The 21,253-nt window shown below is 36.8% G+C and overlaps 1 protein-coding gene across 1 annotated transcript in view; it reads right to left on the reverse strand.

Moving 5' to 3' along the window:
• The window catches only part of CFAP44 (cilia and flagella associated protein 44), a 134,838-nt gene that overhangs the window by 47,981 nt on the left and 65,604 nt on the right, over positions 1-21,253 (reverse strand). Inside the window, exons 15-21 of the mRNA XM_027119618.1 lie at positions 18,049-18,210; positions 16,757-16,987; positions 8,979-9,124; positions 8,100-8,370; positions 2,586-2,641; positions 2,257-2,419; positions 631-761 (exon numbers count right to left, since the gene is read on the reverse strand). Of these exons, the coding sequence (XP_026975419.1) occupies positions 631-761; positions 2,257-2,419; positions 2,586-2,641; positions 8,100-8,370; positions 8,979-9,124; positions 16,757-16,987; positions 18,049-18,210 (1,160 nt within the window). The remainder of the gene's footprint in view (positions 1-630; positions 762-2,256; positions 2,420-2,585; positions 2,642-8,099; positions 8,371-8,978; positions 9,125-16,756; positions 16,988-18,048; positions 18,211-21,253) is intronic.

Genomic DNA, 21,253 nt, shown 5'->3' on the forward strand with positions numbered 1-21,253 from the left:
AAGTTCTTTTATTTTTTTAATTTTTTTGAATTTTATTTCTTTTTTTGGCTGTGTTGGGTCTTCGTTGCTGTGCTTGGGCTTTCTCTAGTTGTGGCGAGCGGGGGCTACTCTTCATTGCCGTGCACAGTCTTCTCATTGTGGGCTGCAGCTCGTGAGCTCTAGAGTGTAGGCTCAGTAGTTGTGGCATGCAGGCTCAGTAGTTGTGGCGCACAGGCTTAGTTGCTCCGTGGCATGTGTGATTTTCCTGGACCAGGGCTTGAACCCGTGTCCCCTGCATTGGCAGGTGGATTCTTAACCACTGTGCCACCAGGGAAGCCCCCTTGGCTCTATTTTAATTTTCTAATATATACATGCTCACATGTTAATTAGTTATAAAATAAATAGTTTGTTAAAACCGAAAGTAAATATGTATGACATAATTTGGTTTGCAAAAAATTTTGCAGACTTAAACTAGGAAGGAGTGAGCTCAGGAAGTCAGTAGCACTGACAAGAGGATTCCTTGAGATTTTAGGAGTTAGTAGGTACTTCAGGAGACCTCTTAATCTGACCACTTCAATAAAGCCACTGGAAACTACTTTCTTCAAATATATGCTCTCAAACATCTTAACTTGCAAGGAATATGCATCCTACCTACTCTGTAGCTTCCTTAGGCCAAGTTGGTGTTTCTCTTTTTCCCAAGCTAATTCCTTTTCCACTCGTTGAATTTTATTAGCTGTTTTCCTGTCAATCTCAGCACGAATTTTGGAATCTAGATCAAAATCCTGCAGATAAGTAGATTTGTTCATCAAAATGAGTACCTTTATCGATAGACTTTATCAATCCTATTTCATACATAAGTACAGATTTTTAAGGTTTGTCCTCAATTTTATGCTACATCATAACTGTCTCCTAAGTATCATAAACTCTCTCATTCTAGGAAAAAACAACATACTTTTGATTTTACTGTCACAAAATATGGAGAAAAGTTCCCAGAAATAATTAACAATGATGAAAATACAGTTACATATTAAAAGATTTTTCCCACAATATAAACAATGAATGCTAACAGAATATTTGGAGAGTTTAAACAGTTTTTTTTAAAAAAAAAAAAGGAACTCTCTCCACCCCAGAATAACTACTGTTACATAACCAGCTGGGCATGGGGTAAAAGTTCATGGCACTTGATCATTAGCTGATCCTTCCTTCCCATGTGACTCCCCACCTAGGAAAGACAGTAATGTCTTTGGTGTCTTCCGGATATAACCAAGTTCTGGTTGAATATCCCTCACCAAAGGGGCCATTTTCCCCATAAGGATACTTAGGGGCCTCGTGTTTCTTTCCTTCACTCCTGGAAAAATATCAGGGCCTTCATTCACACTGAATTGAAAGTAATTATTCTTTCCAGGTGTGTTGGTGCTTTAAATAATGGTGTATGTAAAATGCTTAGCCACAGAACTTACCTCAGTTGTTCTTTATTTTGAATTATGTAACCATATTCTGCAAGTGTCAACACTTTTCTTAGTAAAATAACAAACATCTTTTAACCATTATAAGTTGGTCTTTTAACCAATATAATGAATTAATCATTATGATTTCACCACAGTTTTTTTTTTTAATACGAAATTGGCTAAGTGCTTCTGGAATTATAGGACTGGGTAACCCATGGGTATAGTCAGGATAATAAATTCTGAGTTTTTATTTGATTAGGCTCTTGACAGTAATTCCATTTAAGATAATGTAAAAAAAATTAGGAAAAAGAGTTATCACTAGGAGGTAAATGGGGCTTTGCAACAAGTCACAGAAGAAAAAAATTTAATACAATATTAGCTTAAACAATTTGGTGATTGTCCCCATAGCTACAACTATACTAAGTCATCTTTTAGAAACTTTGTGGATGAACCAGGTACTATCTTTTCAATAGAGTTGATGAATTATGGAAAAGGAACCACAGAGAATCAAATTATATAGTATGTACCTATCCAACGGTTAAATATCTTGGCTAGGTATGGTGATAACCAGATTCAAACTTATATCTTATTACCAAAAAAATGTGAAGTAGCTAAATCCAGAAATAAACTTTGTGTAAAGAGGCTCATCTACATCCAAACCAAGTTGCATGACAAGTTCCACAGTAGTTTAGTTGCTGCCAACACACTGACAAACCAGACAAGGGAAATTTAAAGATGGTTTTAAGTGTTCCTACTTGTTGGGAAAATAGCAGCCTCAATTCAGAAATAGCATATGTTAAAATTAAAATCAAATTTATTTTAGGCTTACTGTCCGTTTAAACTGCATATGTTTTGGTAATTCTTCATTCATCTGTAGTAGTTTCTGTAATTGATTCCTTAAAGCTTTGATTCGTTCTCTCTTCTCAGCCTTGACTTCTTCCCCTTCTTTCACTAACTTGTCATGTTCTCTTTTTCTTCTGGCATTCTCAATACTGAAAACAGAAATTTTAAAAGGTAACAGGTTAAAGATAGAGAAACAGCAGAGAAAATTGGTATTTAATAATTTGGAAATTCATTTAACTTGGTCAGCTTTGGTAAAATGTTGGTGTGTTTTGCAAAAGCCCAGTCCTATTAGGTATTGATCGAAAATTCCCATACCTGTAGGCTTTAGGATCTTCAATATCTTCTGGAATTGGCTCTGTTTCTATTCCAACCTGTAGGAAAAGGAGTAAAAGCTTAGCTCCTTTAAATTGCATATTTACCTTAAAATATCTAATAAGTAGTAAATTGAAGGGTTTTCTCTGCTAATTTCTAACAACCGTAGGCCTGGAAAGTATTGTCACAAAAAATAAACTACGGAAAAAAACTTATTTGTTTCTACTTCATTTAAAGAGGTATGTAGAAAGGTATGTAGAAAGAAAATCACATGTATGCAAAATGTTAATATCACCATATTCCCCTCCAAAATACGAATTAGTAATATTCATGTGTTACTAACAAAAAATACACCAAAAAAATGCTCTAGATCATTTATTTTAAAGTACTGTTTTTTTAGCATATTCCTTTCATACATGCTTTGATTCCCACCACAATACCTCATGTGTATACAAGGAAAAAGTTATATTTTTTAAATTTTAAGTGTTTCACTTGATCTTATCACAGATATTCAGTGAGAAATACACAGAATATAATCCCTCTCCTTGAGAAAGATATGAAATCAGAAATATGACTCTCCCTTTAGAAAGGAAATCAGTTTAAATTAAGTACTATGAAGTAAATCACTTAGAAGTACTTTGTTTATTCAGGTGCTGTGCTGAAAAATGTCTTAGGCTGTTAAAGAAGAGGATTTATAACCCAGTGAATGAAACAAAAAGTCCTAGTTTGCTAGCTAACCAGTTCTTAAGTAAAACTGAACTTATTTTCTGTTCTCTTCATAGCGCATAGGTCTCTGTTTCGCTATCATTTGTTGTAAAGAAATAAAGATTCTCTTTCGATCAAGTTGTTTTATTACAGTACTAGTCTTTATACACATAAAATATAAATCTAAATTTATATAAGACAAGGTTTATGATTTTCATAAAGTGAAGTCATAAAACATGACCAATGTAAGAGACAAGTGATGGCTAATATATTTTAGTTACTATTAATCACTTAGGATACAACTTGACTGAACTCTATTCTTTTATTGCTCAGAGTTAAGCCTCTTGCTTCTCCAATATCAGTTATGATTTCCAGGATTTGATGCTGATATCAGCCAACTCTCTCCTGACCTCAGCTGTTTACAATAAATTTGAGTTAAACAACGGTGCTTCCAAAGAGTTCCAAAACACCTGCCAATTGTTCTCAATCGTGACTGCACTCTAGAACCACGGGGGCTGGGGGGAGGGGTGACTTTTATAAAATACAGACGGTCCCTTACTTACAACGGTCAACTTGACGACTTTGCATTTGGTAGAAAGCATACTTCAAGTTTGGAATTTTGACCTTTTCCTGGCTAGGGACATGTGGTAGATCCTCTCTCGTGATGCTGGGCAGCTGCTGCAGCCACAGCTCCCAGGCAGCCACATGATCATGAGGGTCAACAACCGGTACCCACATAACCATTCTGTTTCTCACTTTGAATACAGTATTCAACAAATTATGAGATAGTCAATACTTCATTATAAAATAGGCTTTGTGGTAGATGATTTTGCCCAACTGTAGGCTAATGCAAGTGTTCTGAGCACGTTTAAGGTAGGCTAGGCTAAGCTGTGGTGTTTGGTAGGTTAGGTGTATTAAATGCATTTCAACTTATGGTATTTTCAACTTCTGATGGGTTTATCAGGGCACAATCCCATCGTATCTCATGTTGAAGAATGTCTGTACTGATGCCTGGGCCTCACTTTCCGAGATTCTGATTTAACTGCTCAGGCATGTATAGTTTTAAGAGCTCCCCTGTGATTCTAAAATATGGTAAGAACCTCAGACCTATGCAGAGCTTAGTTTTTTATTTTGTTTATTCAATTCTTTCTGATTTTGCCTTCTAAAAAGCAGAGGCTGCTTCAGTGACTTCAGAAATATTTATTGCAGTCATAAATAAAAGGAGACCATTATACAAATGTGGAATGGATTTTTTCTATCCCATATGGGTTTCCATAGAGAGTTGGCACTAAGTAGAAAGATAAAGATTTTCTTCTTGTTCATACACTTTCCCTTCTGGAAAATTCCTCTTCCTTAGCTTGACCTCATTAGACAACAGTTCATTCTCCAAATTTTGCTGCTATTAACAGAAATGAAAATTTACCTGCTCAAATCTTCCCTACATTCTTTGCATATTCTTTTGAAGCAGGCTACGTGTTAAATAGGAAGCCAGTGTGTTCACAGGAATTTTAACTTTGGTCTAATACAATCCCTTATGCTTTAGAAGCAATTCTAACAGTTATTAGTCATTTTATCCAAAGGAACCATTTTTTTTTTATTGGAGTATAATTGTTTTACAATGTTGTGTTAGTTTCTGCTGTACAAGAAAGTAAATCAGCTTTATGTATACATATATTCCCTCCCTCTTGGACCTCCCTCCCACCCTTCCCCCCGCCATCCCACCCTTCCCCCCGCCATCCCACCCATCTAGGTCATTACAGAGCACAGAGCTGAGCTCCCTGTGCTATACAGCAGGTTCCCACTAGCTATCTATTTTACACATGGTAGCGTACATATGTCAATCCTAATGTCCTATTTCATCCCACCTTCCCCTTACCCCTCTGTGTGCACATGTCTGTTCTCTACATCCTTGTCTCTATTCCTGCCCTGGAAATAGGTTCATCTGTACCATTTTTCTAGATTCCACATATATGCATTAATATACAATATTTGTTTTTCTTTCTGACTTACTTCACTCCATATGACAGACTCTAGGTCCATCCACATCTCTACAAATGACCCAATTTCATTCCTTTTTATGGCTGAGTAACATTCCATTGTATATATGTACCACATCTTCTTTATCCATTTATCTGTTGTTGGACATTAAGTTATTTCCATGTCCTGGATATTGTAAATAGTGTTGCAATGAACACTGGGGTACATGTGTTCTTTTGAATTATGTTTTTCTCAGGGTATATGTCCAGTAGTGGGATTTCTGGGTCATATGGTAGTTCTATTTTTAGTTTTTCAACGAACATCCATACTGTTCTCCATAGTGACTGTATCAATTTACATTCCCACCAACAGTGCACGAGGGTTCCCTTTTCTCCACACCCTCTCCAGCATTTATTGTTTGTAGATTTTTGATAATAGCCATTCTGACTGGTGTGAGGTGGTACCTCATTGTAGTTCTGATTTGCATTTCTCTAATAATTAGTGATGTTGAGCAGCTTTTCATGTGCTTCTTGGCCATCTCTATGTCTTCTTTGAAGAAATGTCTATTTAAGTCTTCTGCCCGTTTTATGATTTTTTTTTTTTGATATTGAGCTCCATGAGTTGTTTGTATATTTTGGAGATTAATCCTTTGTCCGTTGCTTCATTTGCAAATATTTCCTCCCATTCTGAGAGCTGTCTTTTCATCTTGTTTATGGTTTCCTTTGCTGTGCAAAAGCTTTTAAGTTTCATTAGGTCCCATTTGTTTATTTTTGTTTTTATTTTCATTAAGAGGTGGGTCAAAAACTATCTTGCTATGGTTTATGTCAGAGTGTTTTTTCTGTTTTCCTCTAAGAGTTTTATAGTATCCAGTCTTAAATTTAGGTCTTTAATCCATTTTGAGTTTATTTTTGTGTATGGTGCTAGGGAGTGTTCTAATTTCATTCTTTTACATGTAGCTGTCTAGTTTTCCCAGCACCACTTATTGAAGAGGCTGTCTTTTCTTCATTGTATATTCTTGCCTCCTTTGTCATAGATTAGGTGACCATAGGTGTGTGGGTTTATCTCTGGGCTTTCTATCCTAGACCATTGATCTATATTTCTGTTTTTATGCCAGTACCATACTGTCTTGATTACTGTAGCTTTGTAGTATAGTCTGAAGTCAGGGAGCCTGATTCCTCCAGCTCTATTTTACTTTCTCAAGATTGCTTTGGCTATTTGGGGTCTTGTGTTTCCACACAAATTTTAAATTTTTTTGTTCTAATTCTATGAAGAATGCCATTGGTAATTTGATAGGGATTGCACTGAATCTGTAGATTGCTTTGGGTAGTAGAGTCATTTTCACAATGTTGATTTTTCCTATCCAAGAACATGGTATATTTCTTCATCTGTTTGTATCATCTTTGATTTCTTTCATTAGTGTTTTATAGTTCTCTGAGTACAAGTCTTTTGCTTCCTTAGGTAGGTTTATTCCTAGGTATTTTATTCTTTCTGTTGCGATAGTAAATGAGATTGCTTCCTTAATTTCTCTTTCTGATCTTTCACTGTTAGTGTATAGGAATGCGAGAGACTTCTGTGAATTTTGTATCCTGCACCTTTACCAAATTCACTGATTAGCTCTAGTAGTTTTCTGGTGCTGTCTTTAGGATTTTCTATATATAGTATCATGTCATCTACAAACAGTGACAGTTTTAATTCTTTTCCAATTTGTATTACTTTTATTTCTTTTTCTTCTCTGACTGCCTTGGCTAGGATTTCCAAAACTATGTTGAATAAGAGTGGTGAGAGTGGACATCCTTGTCTTATTCCTAATCTTAGACGAAATGCTTTCAGTTTTTCACCATTGAGAATGATGTTTGCAATGGGTTTATTCATATATGGCCTTTTTATGTTGAGGTAGGTTCCCTCTATGCCCACATTCTGGAGAGTTTTTATCATAAATAGGTGTTGAATTTTGTCAAAAGCTTTTTCTGCATCTATTGAGATGATCACATGGTTTTTATTCTTTGTTAACATGAATATTAACATTGATTGATTTGCATATATTGAAGAATCCTTGCATTCCTGGGATGAATCCCATGTGATCATGGTGTTGATACTTTAATGTGTTGTTGGATTCTGTTTGCTAGTATTTTGTTGAGGATTTTTGCATCTATGTTCATCAGTGATATTGGTCTGTAATTTTCTTTTCTTGTGATACCTTTCTGGTTTTGGTATCAGGATGATGGTGGCCTTGTAGAATGAGTTTGGGAGTGTTCCTCCCAAACTTTTTGGAAGAGTTTGAGAAGGATAGGTGTTAGCTCTTCTCTCCAAAGGAACCATTTTGATAATAGAAAATTTAGGTCTTGTGATAGGGCAAAGGGATATAATTTGGGGATTCAAACCCTCAATCTTCATTACAAAGCCAATAATTTACCTGAATCTTTGATAAAACTCTCACATTCTAATACTAAAGATAATAATATTTTTACAACCCCTTTCAAAGGTACAAATTATGGTATATATCCCACATACGCCTCCTCAATAAGCAAATGAATAAATAGAATGCAAAATATATCAGAAAAAAGTTGGGCATCTTGAAAACAAAAAAACTTTGTGAAAGTGATGGAGACAGAAAAATTGACAGTCTTTTTAATAGAGGGACTTCTACACCTTTAGTAATAAGGTGAATTCAACATCTTTCATATTTGATAACAGAGGCACCAGAAAGGCAAAATTATAATACTGGTAGGAAGATTAGACTGCAAGGTATTTGCGTCTAAATAGTTTCATTTTTAAAGAATATGAGCATTTTAACATCACAATATTAAAATAAAGTTATTATTATTAGTTACATACCCTGGGAGATGGCACCTTGGCTTTCATGACCTTCTTTAACTCAAATTCAGAAAAAATGTTGAAAACAAAGATATTACTGTCTGCTCCAGCAGTCACCAAGAAACGGTCATCAAAGCTAGTGGAGATGGCATTAATGCATCCATAATTATTGTCATGCATGCTGAAATGCCAGTAATCCTCCATATTGGTCAATGAAGGATCATTCTTATTTAGGATATAGACTCGAACTGCTCCATTTTGCATTCCACAAAACATCATTTCTTGGTTAATGCTATGAAACAAAAGGAAAGTAAATCGTTCTTCACATTAATCTGAAAATGTTTAATTTTAAGTTAATTGAAAAATGACTAAAGTTTTAAAAACAAAGATGTTATGGAGTAAGTTGTGTCCCCACAAAATTCATATGCTGAAGCCCTAACAAACTATGGCAGCTCTAGCAAGCTAATACAAAAGAATAGAAGGAGAAAAAGACAATTTGAAATTTGGAGCTATTATATTTGGTCTTCAAAAGAATGACCAGGATATATGCTTAATTCTTAATTATTAAAGGACTAATGTTTCAATTAGTGATCTTTCCAGAATCATTGTAACCCAGAACTTTCGTTATCTGACTGTGCAGTAGCATCCTCCTAAGTAACAGAAAGAAAATCCATACAATTGAACTGTGTGACAAATTCTGACAGAATATTTGATAGAAGGAATTTAAGTAGGTTCAGGAGTAGCTTAGATTCTACTTTAGTCATTTGATTTATTTAACTAAACATTGTTTGAATACTCCTCCATTTGGACAGATCTTTAAAATTGACAATATTAATGATGGACAAAAACAGACAGTAATGGGATATAGTTTTTTTTAAAGCTTTCTGAAATTCTGGTCACCTGAAAGTGATAGCTGTGATGGGATTATCCTCTGTATCCTCAAGAAGACGGAAATCAAAAGGTTCATCTTTCTTTTCTGTGATATCACTGCTTTTGTCATATGGGGGAAACTCACAGTGATATAGAAAACCAGAATCATAGCCACCCTGGAAAAGAGATAGATAACATACAAGGTAGTACCTGAATATAAGAAACCTATGACCACATGAGGAGTTTTTGATTATTTCAAATTTTAACACATGAAATAGGTGTCTTAAAACATATACTTTTGTATGATTTCTATGGTTACAGATGGAGATGCTTTATAAAACCTATTATTAATTTATATGCAACTACATAATTATAAAAATAAAACACCTTACAATGATTTGTTCCTACTTAAAAGACAATACAAGAGGGACTTCCCTGGTGGTCCAGTGGTTAAGAATCCGCCTCCCAATGCAGGGGACGTGGGTTCGATCCCTTGTTGGGGAACTAGGATCCACATGCCACGGGGCAACTAAGCACGTGCACCTCAACTAGAGAGCCCATGCACCCACAACTGCAGAGCCCATGCACTCTGGAGCCCACACACTGCAACTACTGAGCTCATGTGCCGCAAGGAAGAGCCCATGCACTGCAATGAAAGATCCCACGTGCTGCAACAAAGACCCGACACAGACAAAATAAATAAGTAAAAATAAATATTAAAAAAAAAGACAATACATGAGAGATATCATTTCTTTTTTTTTTTTTTTGCGGTACACGGGCCTCTCACTGTTGTGGCCTCTCCCATTGCGGAGCACAGGCTCCGGACGTGCAGGCTCAGCGGCCATGGCTCACGGGCCCAGCTGCTCCACGGCATGTGGGATCTTCCCGGACCAGGGCACGAACCCATGTCCCCTGCATCGGCAGGTGGACTCTCAAACACTGCGCCACCAGGGAAGCCCAAGAGATATCATTTCTATCTACATACTGAATTCCATTTTATTTTAAGGATTATTCGGCATAAGCAGTATTTAACAATAGAGTTTTGTAGATCATGGTTTTCAGAGATTTCCAGTCCAGGAGATTTTTTTTCTCCCTAAGGCAACTGCCAGTTCTGAAAGTGGCAGCTGAGAGGTTAAGAAATTGAGCGGAGCAATCTGTAGTGTCATGGGCTTAGGGAAAGGCAAAGAATTCCCAGGGTCCTCCAAGAAGAAGGAGCCATTGTAAACACACCTTCCACTGGGCTTTCCATTGCAACCCTGGAGCACTATATCCCACACATATGTATAAACCAGAAATAGACTGGACCTCGTAGGAAGTAAAACCTAATTTCAAGTCATCTCAATCACTGACTGGATGAAACTGATCTAGGATTTTTAGTTGCTTTCCAGAACTAAAAATAAATTTCAGGAGACAACAGCAATATACAGAAGCTCAAGCTGATGCTACAGTTTTTGACAGACAAGATCCAGCGTTCAATTATAAAAAAAAAAAAACAAACTAGGTATACTAACAAAGAAAAGTCTTGATTGAAAATCAAAAGAAAAAACAGACCAAAGAAACAAAAGTACAAGAAATAGTGATAGAGGTGTTTTCAAAATGGACTTCAAAATAACTCTGATTAATATATTTAAGGCCTTTGAAGGCAATACAGAAAGAAGTCAACTAGGGTCTATAAAAAAGTAGATAATGGAAAAAATAAAAATTCTAGAACTGAAAAATAAAATGACAAAAATTAGAATTCAATAGATTGGTTTAAAAGCAACTAGACACAGCTAAAACTAGAGTTATGAAGCTGGAACAGAATCAGAAAAAATAGAGTAAGGCAGGAGAGAGAAAATACAGATGTAAAATTTTTTAAAAAGGAGTGTAAGATCTACATGGGACATAATGATAATGATTAATATACACAAAATTAGAATCCCACAAGAAGAGACTAAAAAGATGGACCAGAAGCAGTACTGTGGTTGATAAATGTCTGAGAATTTTCTAAAAACTGAATACAAATGTATTGAAGTACAAGAAATGCAATGACCCACAAGGAAGATATATGAAGAATTTACACCTTTTAACATTACACCATAAAACTCCCAGAAGAGAGCATAAGCAAAACATTCTCTGACATAAATCATACCAATGTTTTCTTAGGTCAGTCTCCCAAGGTGACAGAAATAAAAACAAAAATAAACAAATGGGACCTAATCAAACTTACAAGCTTTTGCACAGCAAAGGAAACCATAAAAAAAAAAGACAACCTATGGAATGGGAGAAAATATTTGCAAATGATGTGACAGACAAGGGCTTAATCTCCAAAATATACAAACAGCTCATACAACTCAACAACAAAAAAACAAACAACCCAATCAAAAAATGGGCAGAAGACCTAAATAGACATTTCTCCAAAGAAGACATACAGATGGCTAGCAGGCACATAAAAAGATGCTCAACATCACTAATTACTAGAGAAATGCAAATCAAAACTACAATGAGGTATCACCTCACACCTGTCAGAATGGCCATCATTAGAAGTCTACGAATAACAAATGCTAGAGAGGGTGTGGAGAAAAGGGAACCCTCCTACACTGTTGGTGGAAATGTAAGTTGGGGCAGCCACTATGGAAAACAGTATGGAGGTTGCTCAGAAAACCAAAAATATAATTACCATACAATCCAGCAATCCCACTCCTGGGCATACACACAGACAATACTATAATTCAAAAGGTACATGCACCCCTATGTTCATAGCAGCACTATTCACAATAGCCCAAACATGGAAACAACCTAAATGTCCACTGACAGATGAATGGATAAAGAAGATGTGGTACATATATACAGTGGAATACTACTCGGCCATAAAAAAGAATGAAATAATGCCATTTACAGCAACATGGATGAAACTAGAGATTATCATACTAACTGAAGTCAAAAAAAAGAAAGACAAATACCATAGGATATCACTTATATGTGGAATCTAAAATATGGCACAAATGAACCTAGCTACAAAACAGAAACAGACTCAGACATAGAGTTCAGACTTGTAGTTGCCAAGGGGGAGGAGGGTGGGAGAGGGAAGAACTGGGAGTGTGGGATTAGCAGATGTAAACTATTATATACAGGATGGATAAACAACAAGGTCCTACTGTATAGCACAGGGAACTATATTCAATATCCTGTGATAAACCATAATGGAAAAGAATATGAAAAAAAAAAGTCTGCATGTATATAACTGAGTCACGTTGCTGTACAACAGAGACTGGCACAACACTGTAAATCAACTGTACTTCAATAAAAAAATAAAGAAGTTACACCTTTTAACACAAAATCTTCAAAGCAACAAGAGAAAAAAAGATGCATAGGTAACAAAAAATAACAATAAAAAGATGTACATAGGGCTTCCCTGGTAGCGCAGTGGTTAAGAATCCACCTGCCAATGCAGGGGACACAGGTTTGATCCCTGGTCCGGGAAGATCTCACATGCCGTGGAGCAACAGAGCAACTAAGCTCGTGCACCACAACTACTGAGCCTGTGCTCTAGAGCCCGCAAGCCACAACTACTGAGCCTGCATGCCACAACTACTGAAGCCCGCACACCTAGAGGATATGCTCTGCAACAGAGAAGCTACCACAATGAGAAGCCTGCGCACTGCAACGAAGAGTAGCCCCCACACAGCTACAAAAACCCAATGTAGCCAAAAATAAATTAAAAAAAAAAGATATAGATGGCAGAATGGAAGACAAAAGATGGTAAGATATCAAAGTTTTAAAAAGAAAATATACAGAAGAACTAAAAGTTTTAAAGGCAAAATAGGCACAAGGCAAAAAAAAACCCCCAAACTTATATATACATATATATGTGTGTGTGTGTGTATATATATATATATATATATATAAAATGTGACAATGAGGTGAGGGGGAGGATACACAACAATAAAGTGCCCTAAGATCTTTTTTCTCTAGAGCTAGTAAAAGAATAAATTTGTATCAAATTATATTAAATTAAGGATATATACTATGACCTTTAGCATCACCACTAAAAACAAAATAGTAAAAAAAAAAAGTATAACTAATAACCTAATAGAGGAGGAAAATTGGGGGGGAAACTACCTAATCATCTGATAGAAGGTGAAAAACCAAACGTAGAATTGGTGTGATAAACAGAAATAATAAGATGGTAGATTTAATCTAAAATATATTAGCCATTACATTAAATATAAAAGGACACAGTGTTCTATTAAAATAAAGATTTTACTACAGGATTAAAAAGAAAAGCCTAGCCATGTGCTGCTTACAAAAGACATACTTTGAAATAAGAATATCAAAGGTAAAGGCAAGAAAATAATCATTAACAACTCTCAGAGTTTTGGCTTAGTAACTGGATGGATGGTTGTCCCATTTACTGAAATGGAGATGGAGCAGGTTTGCACAGGGCAAGTGTGATTTAAAAGTTATATTTTGGGGATTTCCCTGGTGGTACAGTGGGTAAGACTCTGTGCTCCCAATTCAGGGGGCCCAGGTTCGATCCCTGGTTGGGGAACTAGATCCTGCATGCATGCCACAACTAAGAAGTCCACATACTGCAACTAAGAAGTCCGCACACCACAACTAAGAAGTCCACATGCCGCAACTAAAGATCCCACGTGATGCAACTAAAGATCCCACATGCCGCAACTAAAGATTCCATGTGCCGTGACTAAAACCCGGAGCAGCCAAAATAAAAATAAATATTAAAAAAAGTTATATTTTGGACATGTTCATTTTGAGGTGCCAAGTAGTGATGTCAAGTTGGACATACAAGTCCGAATATGAGAGGAGAGGTCAAGACTAGAGATAAAAATGAAATTTATTGGCATATATTTGATATTTAAAATCTTGGGACCAGATAAAATCATCTAGCAAGAAAGAGGGCACCCAAGACCACATCCTAGAGTACTTCAAAGTTCAAAGCTAGTTCAACATATAAGAAGCCAGCAAAAGAGTCTAAAAAGGAGTGGACAGCAGATGGTGGTGTCATGGAAGCCAAAAAAGAAAATGCTTTAAGAAGAATGGAGGGTTAACTTTAGCAAATGTTTCTGAGAGGTCAAATGGACAGAGAAGTGACCACTGAGCTTGGCAGTAGGAAAATCTTTGATGACTTGAAGTGGTGGAGCTAGAAACCTGACTGGAATGTGTGAAAAACCAAATAGGATGTGAAGAAATGAAGCCAGTGACTACAGACAATTCTTTCAAGTTTTCCTATAAAGGAGAAGTGGATGAGAAGAAAAGAGATGTGAAAGAATCAAATCAAGTACTAGGAGCATGTTTATGTGCTGACGATAAGAAATGAGTAAACAGAGAGAGGGTGAAGATACAGGAGACCAGCCAGTTTACTTCAGGAGTAAAATCTTTGAGAAAGTGAGAGGGGATGGGATCAAGAGGCCATTTGGAATAGTGTCCTTGGAAAGTTGCAGGTGACCATTCACCAATTGTTAACAGTAGCAGACAAACCTGTATGGATCTCCATGGGACATTAGATCTCAATAAGACAAGGTAAGGAAATTCCATCTGATTGTTTTTATTTCATTTTCTCAGTGAAATGTGAGATGGGAATTCCTTGGCAGTCCAGTGGTTAGGACTCTGTGCTTTCACTGCCGGGGCCTGGGTTCAATCCCTGGTCAGGGAACTAAGATCCTGTAAGCCACTCAGTGGGGAAAAGAAAAAAAAGAAAAAAAGGAAAAGGAAAAAGAAAAGAAATGTGAGATAAAGTTATCATTAGAAGTTGAGGGAAGGTACAAAATGATTGATGGGAGAAGAATTAAAGCGATAGTTTGGAAAGTGGGAAAGTGAACATGGCTGGGCAGTAGAACCAGCCTGCACTGTGAGTACTGATTTGAGAACTGTGGTCGTGCCTTCAAAATGAGACTGGTTTTCTGCAGCATCTGCTTGGATACAGGCACAGAGTTGGCAAATAGTTGAGTCAAGCAGGGTTAGTGTCACTTCTTCTGAACTATGCCTTGACCTTGTATGCTGGTGTAGTTTAATGGTTAAGAGTGTGGACTCTAGACCCAGACTGCCTGAGTCCAGATCCTGGTTCCACCCCTCATTAATTATACAACCTCAGATAAGTTACCTAACCTCTCCACTCCTTGGTTTCTTCTTATGTAAAATGCAAATTATGAAGAGTGCTTATTTTATAGGGTGGTCACTTAGAATGGTGACTGGTATATAATAAGCAGGTTTCCAGATTTAGCAAATAAAAATACAGAATGAATGTTAACTAAACTTATTGTGGTAATCATTTCATGATACATGCAAGTCAAATCATTATGCTATATACCTTAAATTATACAAAGCTGCCTGTCAATTATATCTCAGTAAAACCAGGAAAAAAGTTTTTAAATGCAGGATGCACAGTTAATTTGAATTTCAGATAAACAACAAATATGTTTTTAGTATAAGTATGTCCCATGTAATACTTATCTGGCACCCCTAAAGGTAAGCATTAAATATGTTTGTCAGGGCTTCCCTGGTGGCGCAGTGGTTGAGAGTCCACCTGCCGATGCAGGGGACACGGGTTCATGCCCCGGTCCAGGAAGATCCCACATGCCACGGAGTGGCTGGGGCCGTAAGCCATGGCCACAAGCCATGGCCGCTGAGCCTGCACGTCCAGAGCCTGTGCTCCGCAACGGGAGAGGCCACAACAGTGAGAGGCCCGCGTAACGCAAAAAAAGAAAAAAAAAAAAGTTTGTCAAATAATTAATAATTCTTGCATATGTTTCAAGGACACTAGAACTCTATCATATTACTGTACAGTTGTTTCTGTGCTTCTCTCCCTCATGATATGAGGGAACTTTCAGAAGGCAGGATCATGTCTTAATTATTCCTTTACCCCATGAACCCCACACAACAGTAGCCATCGATAATTGTTTCATGAAGCACAGAAGATAAAAGGTCAAGGCACTAATACATGGAATCCTAAGGTGCCTCCATCACTACTTCCTATCCTTCTTGCTGCTTGTCTCCTTAGAAGTTGCCATCAAAGATATATTTCTAAGAAATGTTGAAGAGGAATGGAGTTAACTCTCATCACTCCTTATAGCAACAGTACTCAGCTAGGCAGTCTCCTGGCCTGGCCAAAGATCTGATACCAATTATGAATTAGAGATAATAATTGACATAAAAGTATATGTGAAAAAAAAAAGTATATGTGAAAGAGTACTTTTTTGGTGAATGGAATTGAAATTTGTGACAAATTCATAATGAAGGAAATCTTGTTTGCAATAGATAAATAAAATATTTTATAAGGGTAGAAAATATATAGGGGATGTAACTGTCACATTATTGTAACATTTGCAGGTACTTGTCTCGCATTTTTCTCTTCTTCCTTATTAGCCAAGTCCCAATTTCACTCAGGGTGGCAATGTGACCATCTAAAAACAGTCAGCTTCCCAGACTTCCATGCAGCCACACAGCATAGTTGTAGATAATGAAAGGTAAGCAAAAGTCTAGTGGACTGTGCTGCCATCATATTCAAAATTTTAAAATGATAAACACAGCTGGAAAACCCCTTAGCCCTTTGCCCTTCTACCTTTAATTCTCCTCCCCTTTGACCTTCTGAAATGTGTGATTGTCATAGATAACAGATACAATAAGTAGACTTATAAAACATATTAAGATGATATAAAAACAAACACATTCATTCATCAAAATTCACACCTTCGGTAGTAGTTAATAGCTGAAGTCTTACCATAGAGTAAGGAAGTAAGAAAGTGATGGAAAATAATACCTATAATTAGATTAGGGTTGAGATAAAAATTTATTACATTATTACTTACCAAAGAAACCCAGAACTTCCCTGGCCCAGAGTAAAATCCACAGAGGATGTGACAGGGGGTTAAAGGAATAAAGATTTCGGGTAATGGTTCCTCCTCCTCCTCCTCCTCTTCCTCCTGGAGTTCCTTTTCTCCATCTTCTCCCATCTCTGCTTCTAGGCTTTTCCTCCTTTCTTCCTTTTCCTTCTCCTTCAACTCCTTTTGTTTCTTTCTCTTTGCAATTTCTATTAATCTCTTGTGCAAAAGAGATATTGAGATAAAAAAAACTGTAATTCATTCATTCATTCACACTATTATTAAAGAAAGTAGGAGGAAGACAGAGTCCTAGAAAAATTTACAGCTCTAATGTAACAAATAATGTCATTTAAAGATTATTATCAAGTTGGGAATATATTTTTATTGTTAAAATTTTCAAATCTTTGGAATGACTTTCTTCATAACTCCTATTGATCCTGGTTTTACAGAAATTATTTTGCCTTTTTTTTTCCTAATAGAGAAGTTAAATATAGCTTCTCTCAGAGCCTATCACTGTCAATCCATGAATTTGGTGGATTGACATAGTCCACGGGGGAAGCTGGCTCTATCTTTAGCGGTACAGTGATTTAGGCCCTCAGCCTCTATCAACTGGCTATTGCAAAAGCCCCCTAGCACTGGCATCCCTAACTCCCATCTTTTACCTCTTTATTCCATTTACCTCTTAGAATTAAGTTCCAAATTTATATGATCTCATCACATCAATCGCCTCCTCAAAAATTCAAAATGGATTCCAATGGCCCCGAAATTAAATTAAAACATCTTGGCTAACATTTAAGGGGTTCCATGTGGTGGTCACAGACTCCTGTCACACCCCTCCACAAATTGCATCCCTCTGCTTCATGGTCCATTCTTCATTTATCGAAAACTCCAAAACTCTTGCAACTCTGCCTTCCCTCAGGATGTTCTCCCAGCTTTTATTGCCTTCCTCCTCATTTTCAACCTGTCAAAATCCTTCCCATTCTTTAAATACTAAATATCACCTCCATGAAGTCATCCTTGACCTCCTCTCACCCCTCTATCAGAATCATATATTCTTTCCTCTGCGTGCCCCTAAAATTCTTTTCTTTGCACTGTGATTTTAATATCTGCTCATTACCACCTTCTAATACAATAAGCTGCTTTCTACCAAATAAGCTCCTTAAAGTAAAAGTCTATGTCTTATTCTTCTTCTTCGTATTTTCCCAGGACTTAACACAGGATATTTTATATTCTAAGAAAGAAAAAAAATTAGAAGACAATGCTTCAAGGGTATTTCATACCAGAATCTTAGATTTGATACTTGAGAAATGGAAACATTTTATACACATGTCTTTGATTTCATAGGAAACTACATCATGGTCCTCCTCCTCCTCCTTTATAGTTGGAAATGGAGCTTCAAGAACATAGTCATTCTCACAAATAATCAGTAAAGTACTTTCAGGCTAAAAACAAAATTAAAACATATCATTTACATTTAGGCAAATTTTTAGAAGCACAGTTCATAAAGATTTTAAACCAGGGAAACTATAATTGCTATGTATATTAGCCATTTTTAAAAGATACTTATTACCAGTAATAACCACAGTGAGGAACTTAGTCAATCTTATTAATCACTATACACAATTATTAGTACAATTATATCATTAATTAATGAGTTAAGTGTTAAAATTAGATTTAGATTCATTTCCCTTATAGATGCCATATTCTCTGAGCCAAAATTTGGTTGTGAAATGTTATCCCAAACAGCAGAATATTAAAATTAGGACTGCCAAGGAAAATCTGCAGTATGTGAATGGCATATACAACCTCAGCCTCCTTTGACTGATCATCCTCTCTCTGCCTGAGTTCATTTAATGTGGATGTCCCCAAGATTTTTGTTCACTTCCCTCTTCTTTCTCTCCATAAACATGCCCTGGGAAATCTTATAGCTAATCAAGGCTTCATTACCACTCACAAGCAATTAGACTCCAGATTAATCCCTCTAGTCCAGTCCAAAATCATGTATTTAACCATGTGTGGGAAATCCCCATCTTGATAGTCTACAGAAACGTTATTCAAAATGTTTATTCGAAATGTTTATTCATTCAGTTATTCTATTCTATACTTATTATATACCTATTATGTGTTCAGAATTTTGTAGAGGGCTAGAGGCAAAATTATAATAAGAAAAATAGGGATTGTCTCTGCCATTATGAAGCTTACCTCCAATGGGAGAGCCTGTCATTTAACAAATCATATAAATAAATGTAAATTATAACTGCAATAAGTGTTGCAGAGATACCACAAGAGTAAGGAGGTTGTACAAGGCTTCCTGAGAAGGTGGTACCTAAGTCTCAAGGTGAAGGATGAGTAGAAGATATTTTTATAATGACTTAGGGGAGGGTTTGAGGGAGCATGCTATGTAAAGGACATACCATGTGCAAATATCCTGTGGCACATTTGGGCTTTTAAGAAAGTTGTGGCCTTGGTGGTATCACCTAGGTGAAGAGAACAGAGTGAGAAGAGACTGGGACAGAGCCTTGGGGAAACAACACTCAATGGCTGAGTAAGGGAGACTGAGAAGGAGTGACAAGATGTAAGAGAAGGAATAAGGAGAGCATAATGTCCCCCAAATCAAACAAAGATGGTATTTCAAAGAGGAAGTGAGGGTCAACAAGGTCAATTGAGGCTAAGAGGGCAAGAAGATAAGAACTAAAACTGTTAAATGGATACCACCGGTATCTTTAGAAGAGCTGATCTGGTGGAATTATGAGACACAAGAAACTCGTAAGAATGTGTAAAGGAAGGAGTAGGTGTAAGGAAATGCAGTTCGTGGGAATAAACAATCCCCTTAAGAAAATTGGGAGGAGAAACATGGAGCAGTGACTGGAGGAGAACATGAAGTCAAGGAATTTATTTTTTATACATGAGAGTTTTGAATATATTTAAATACTGATGGAAATAATCCATTTAACAAGTAAGGTTAAATTTATATGACAGAAAAGAGAAAATAAATGTGTGAAATGTTGAAAAAAGTGGGAGTAGAATCCAAAGGTCACAAGGGAGAATTGGCCTCAAGTAGGAAGGCACACAGCACCTCTATTGTAAAAAAAAAAAAAGGGAAGAGGAGCAGGTAAATGAAGAGGTAACAGGATTTTACGTTTGGTAGTGGGAAGGTAAAGGAGTTCCTGGCAGAGGGCTCCTACTCTATGAAATAAGTGATGCTGAGAATGAGAGTGAGCGAGCTAGTGGGAGGCTTGAAGCTTTGAGGAGAGGAGAAGTTTTTAAGTGTTCATTGTGGGTGAAAGAGAATTGATAAGAACAATGTCATAGGATTGCTAAGCCATACCATGAATTGTGTTGAGGCCATTTGAGTCACTAAATTATGGAGAAGCTAATCTTCTCTGATGTATGACTACCTCCAGCTGCCCTAGGTAATCACTGTAGGCAAATACAAATCAGTTGGGGGCATTCAGGGATGGATTTTTGCCAGAAGTGTATGAAAAAAAGAGAAGGGAGCTCAAGGCATTGGAAGAGTGCTATTGAACCCTACTGAAAAGAATCATTACATTTAAGCCGGATATAGGGGGAACTTAAGACAAGAGTGGACTAATGAGTGAGGGAAAGCAAATGGTGAATGAACAAGGGGTGCCTGTGACTTCAGAGAACAAGTAGAGCAGAAGTAGCTAAGTTAACAGGCTGGATAGAAGAGAGGTTGAGGTTAGAATGTGAGATATCTGAATAGTAGACTTTTAAAGTTGAGTTCTTATAAGACATTGTAGTCTGAATCATGTCCCCCCAAATTCTTATGCAGAAATCCTAACCCCCAGTATCTAAGAATGTGACTGTATTTGGAGATGGGGCCTTTAAGCAGGTAATTATGTTACAATACAGTTGTTAGGGTGGGTCCTAATCCAATAGGACTGGTGTCCTTATAAGAAGGGGAGATTAGGACACAGAGGGACAATCATGTGAGGACACAGTGAGAAGGTGGCCATCTGCAAGGCAAGGAGAGAGGTCTCAGAAGAAATCAAAGCTGTCAGCACCTTGATCTTAAACTTCTAGCCTAAAGAACTGTGAGAAAATAAATTCCTGTTCTTTAAGCCACCCAGACTGTGGTATTTTGTTATGGAGGCCCTAATAAACTAATAAACTGTGGTAATAGTGCCCAGTGGGTGGCTGTGAACATGTGTGGATAAACTGTAAAGGTCATGGGAAATGAAGAGGTCAAGAAGCTCAGAGGCTGATGTGATTTGATTGACTAGGCACATGGTGTTAATATCATTCAGTATAATTGTTTACACTTCGGATAAAGAGAAAGATAACCATATTCTCAAAATTTTAATAAAGGGGCAGGCTTGACCAGGTGGTCAGATGATAACAGCAACATAAAAAGATAGAAGGTGATATAGCCAAGTTACAAGAGCCTCAGAGGAGCTGTGTTTGTATTTTATGAGTCAAGTCATAAAAGTAATAAATATTGTCACAAATGAAATAAACGTTAAC

Source organism: Aethalodelphis obliquidens, unplaced genomic scaffold, assembly GCF_003676395.1.
Source record: "Aethalodelphis obliquidens isolate GAN/ISIS:26980383/991018 unplaced genomic scaffold, ASM367639v1 scaffold1, whole genome shotgun sequence".
In the NCBI taxonomy this organism is placed as follows: domain Eukaryota; kingdom Metazoa; phylum Chordata; class Mammalia; order Artiodactyla; family Delphinidae; genus Aethalodelphis; species Aethalodelphis obliquidens.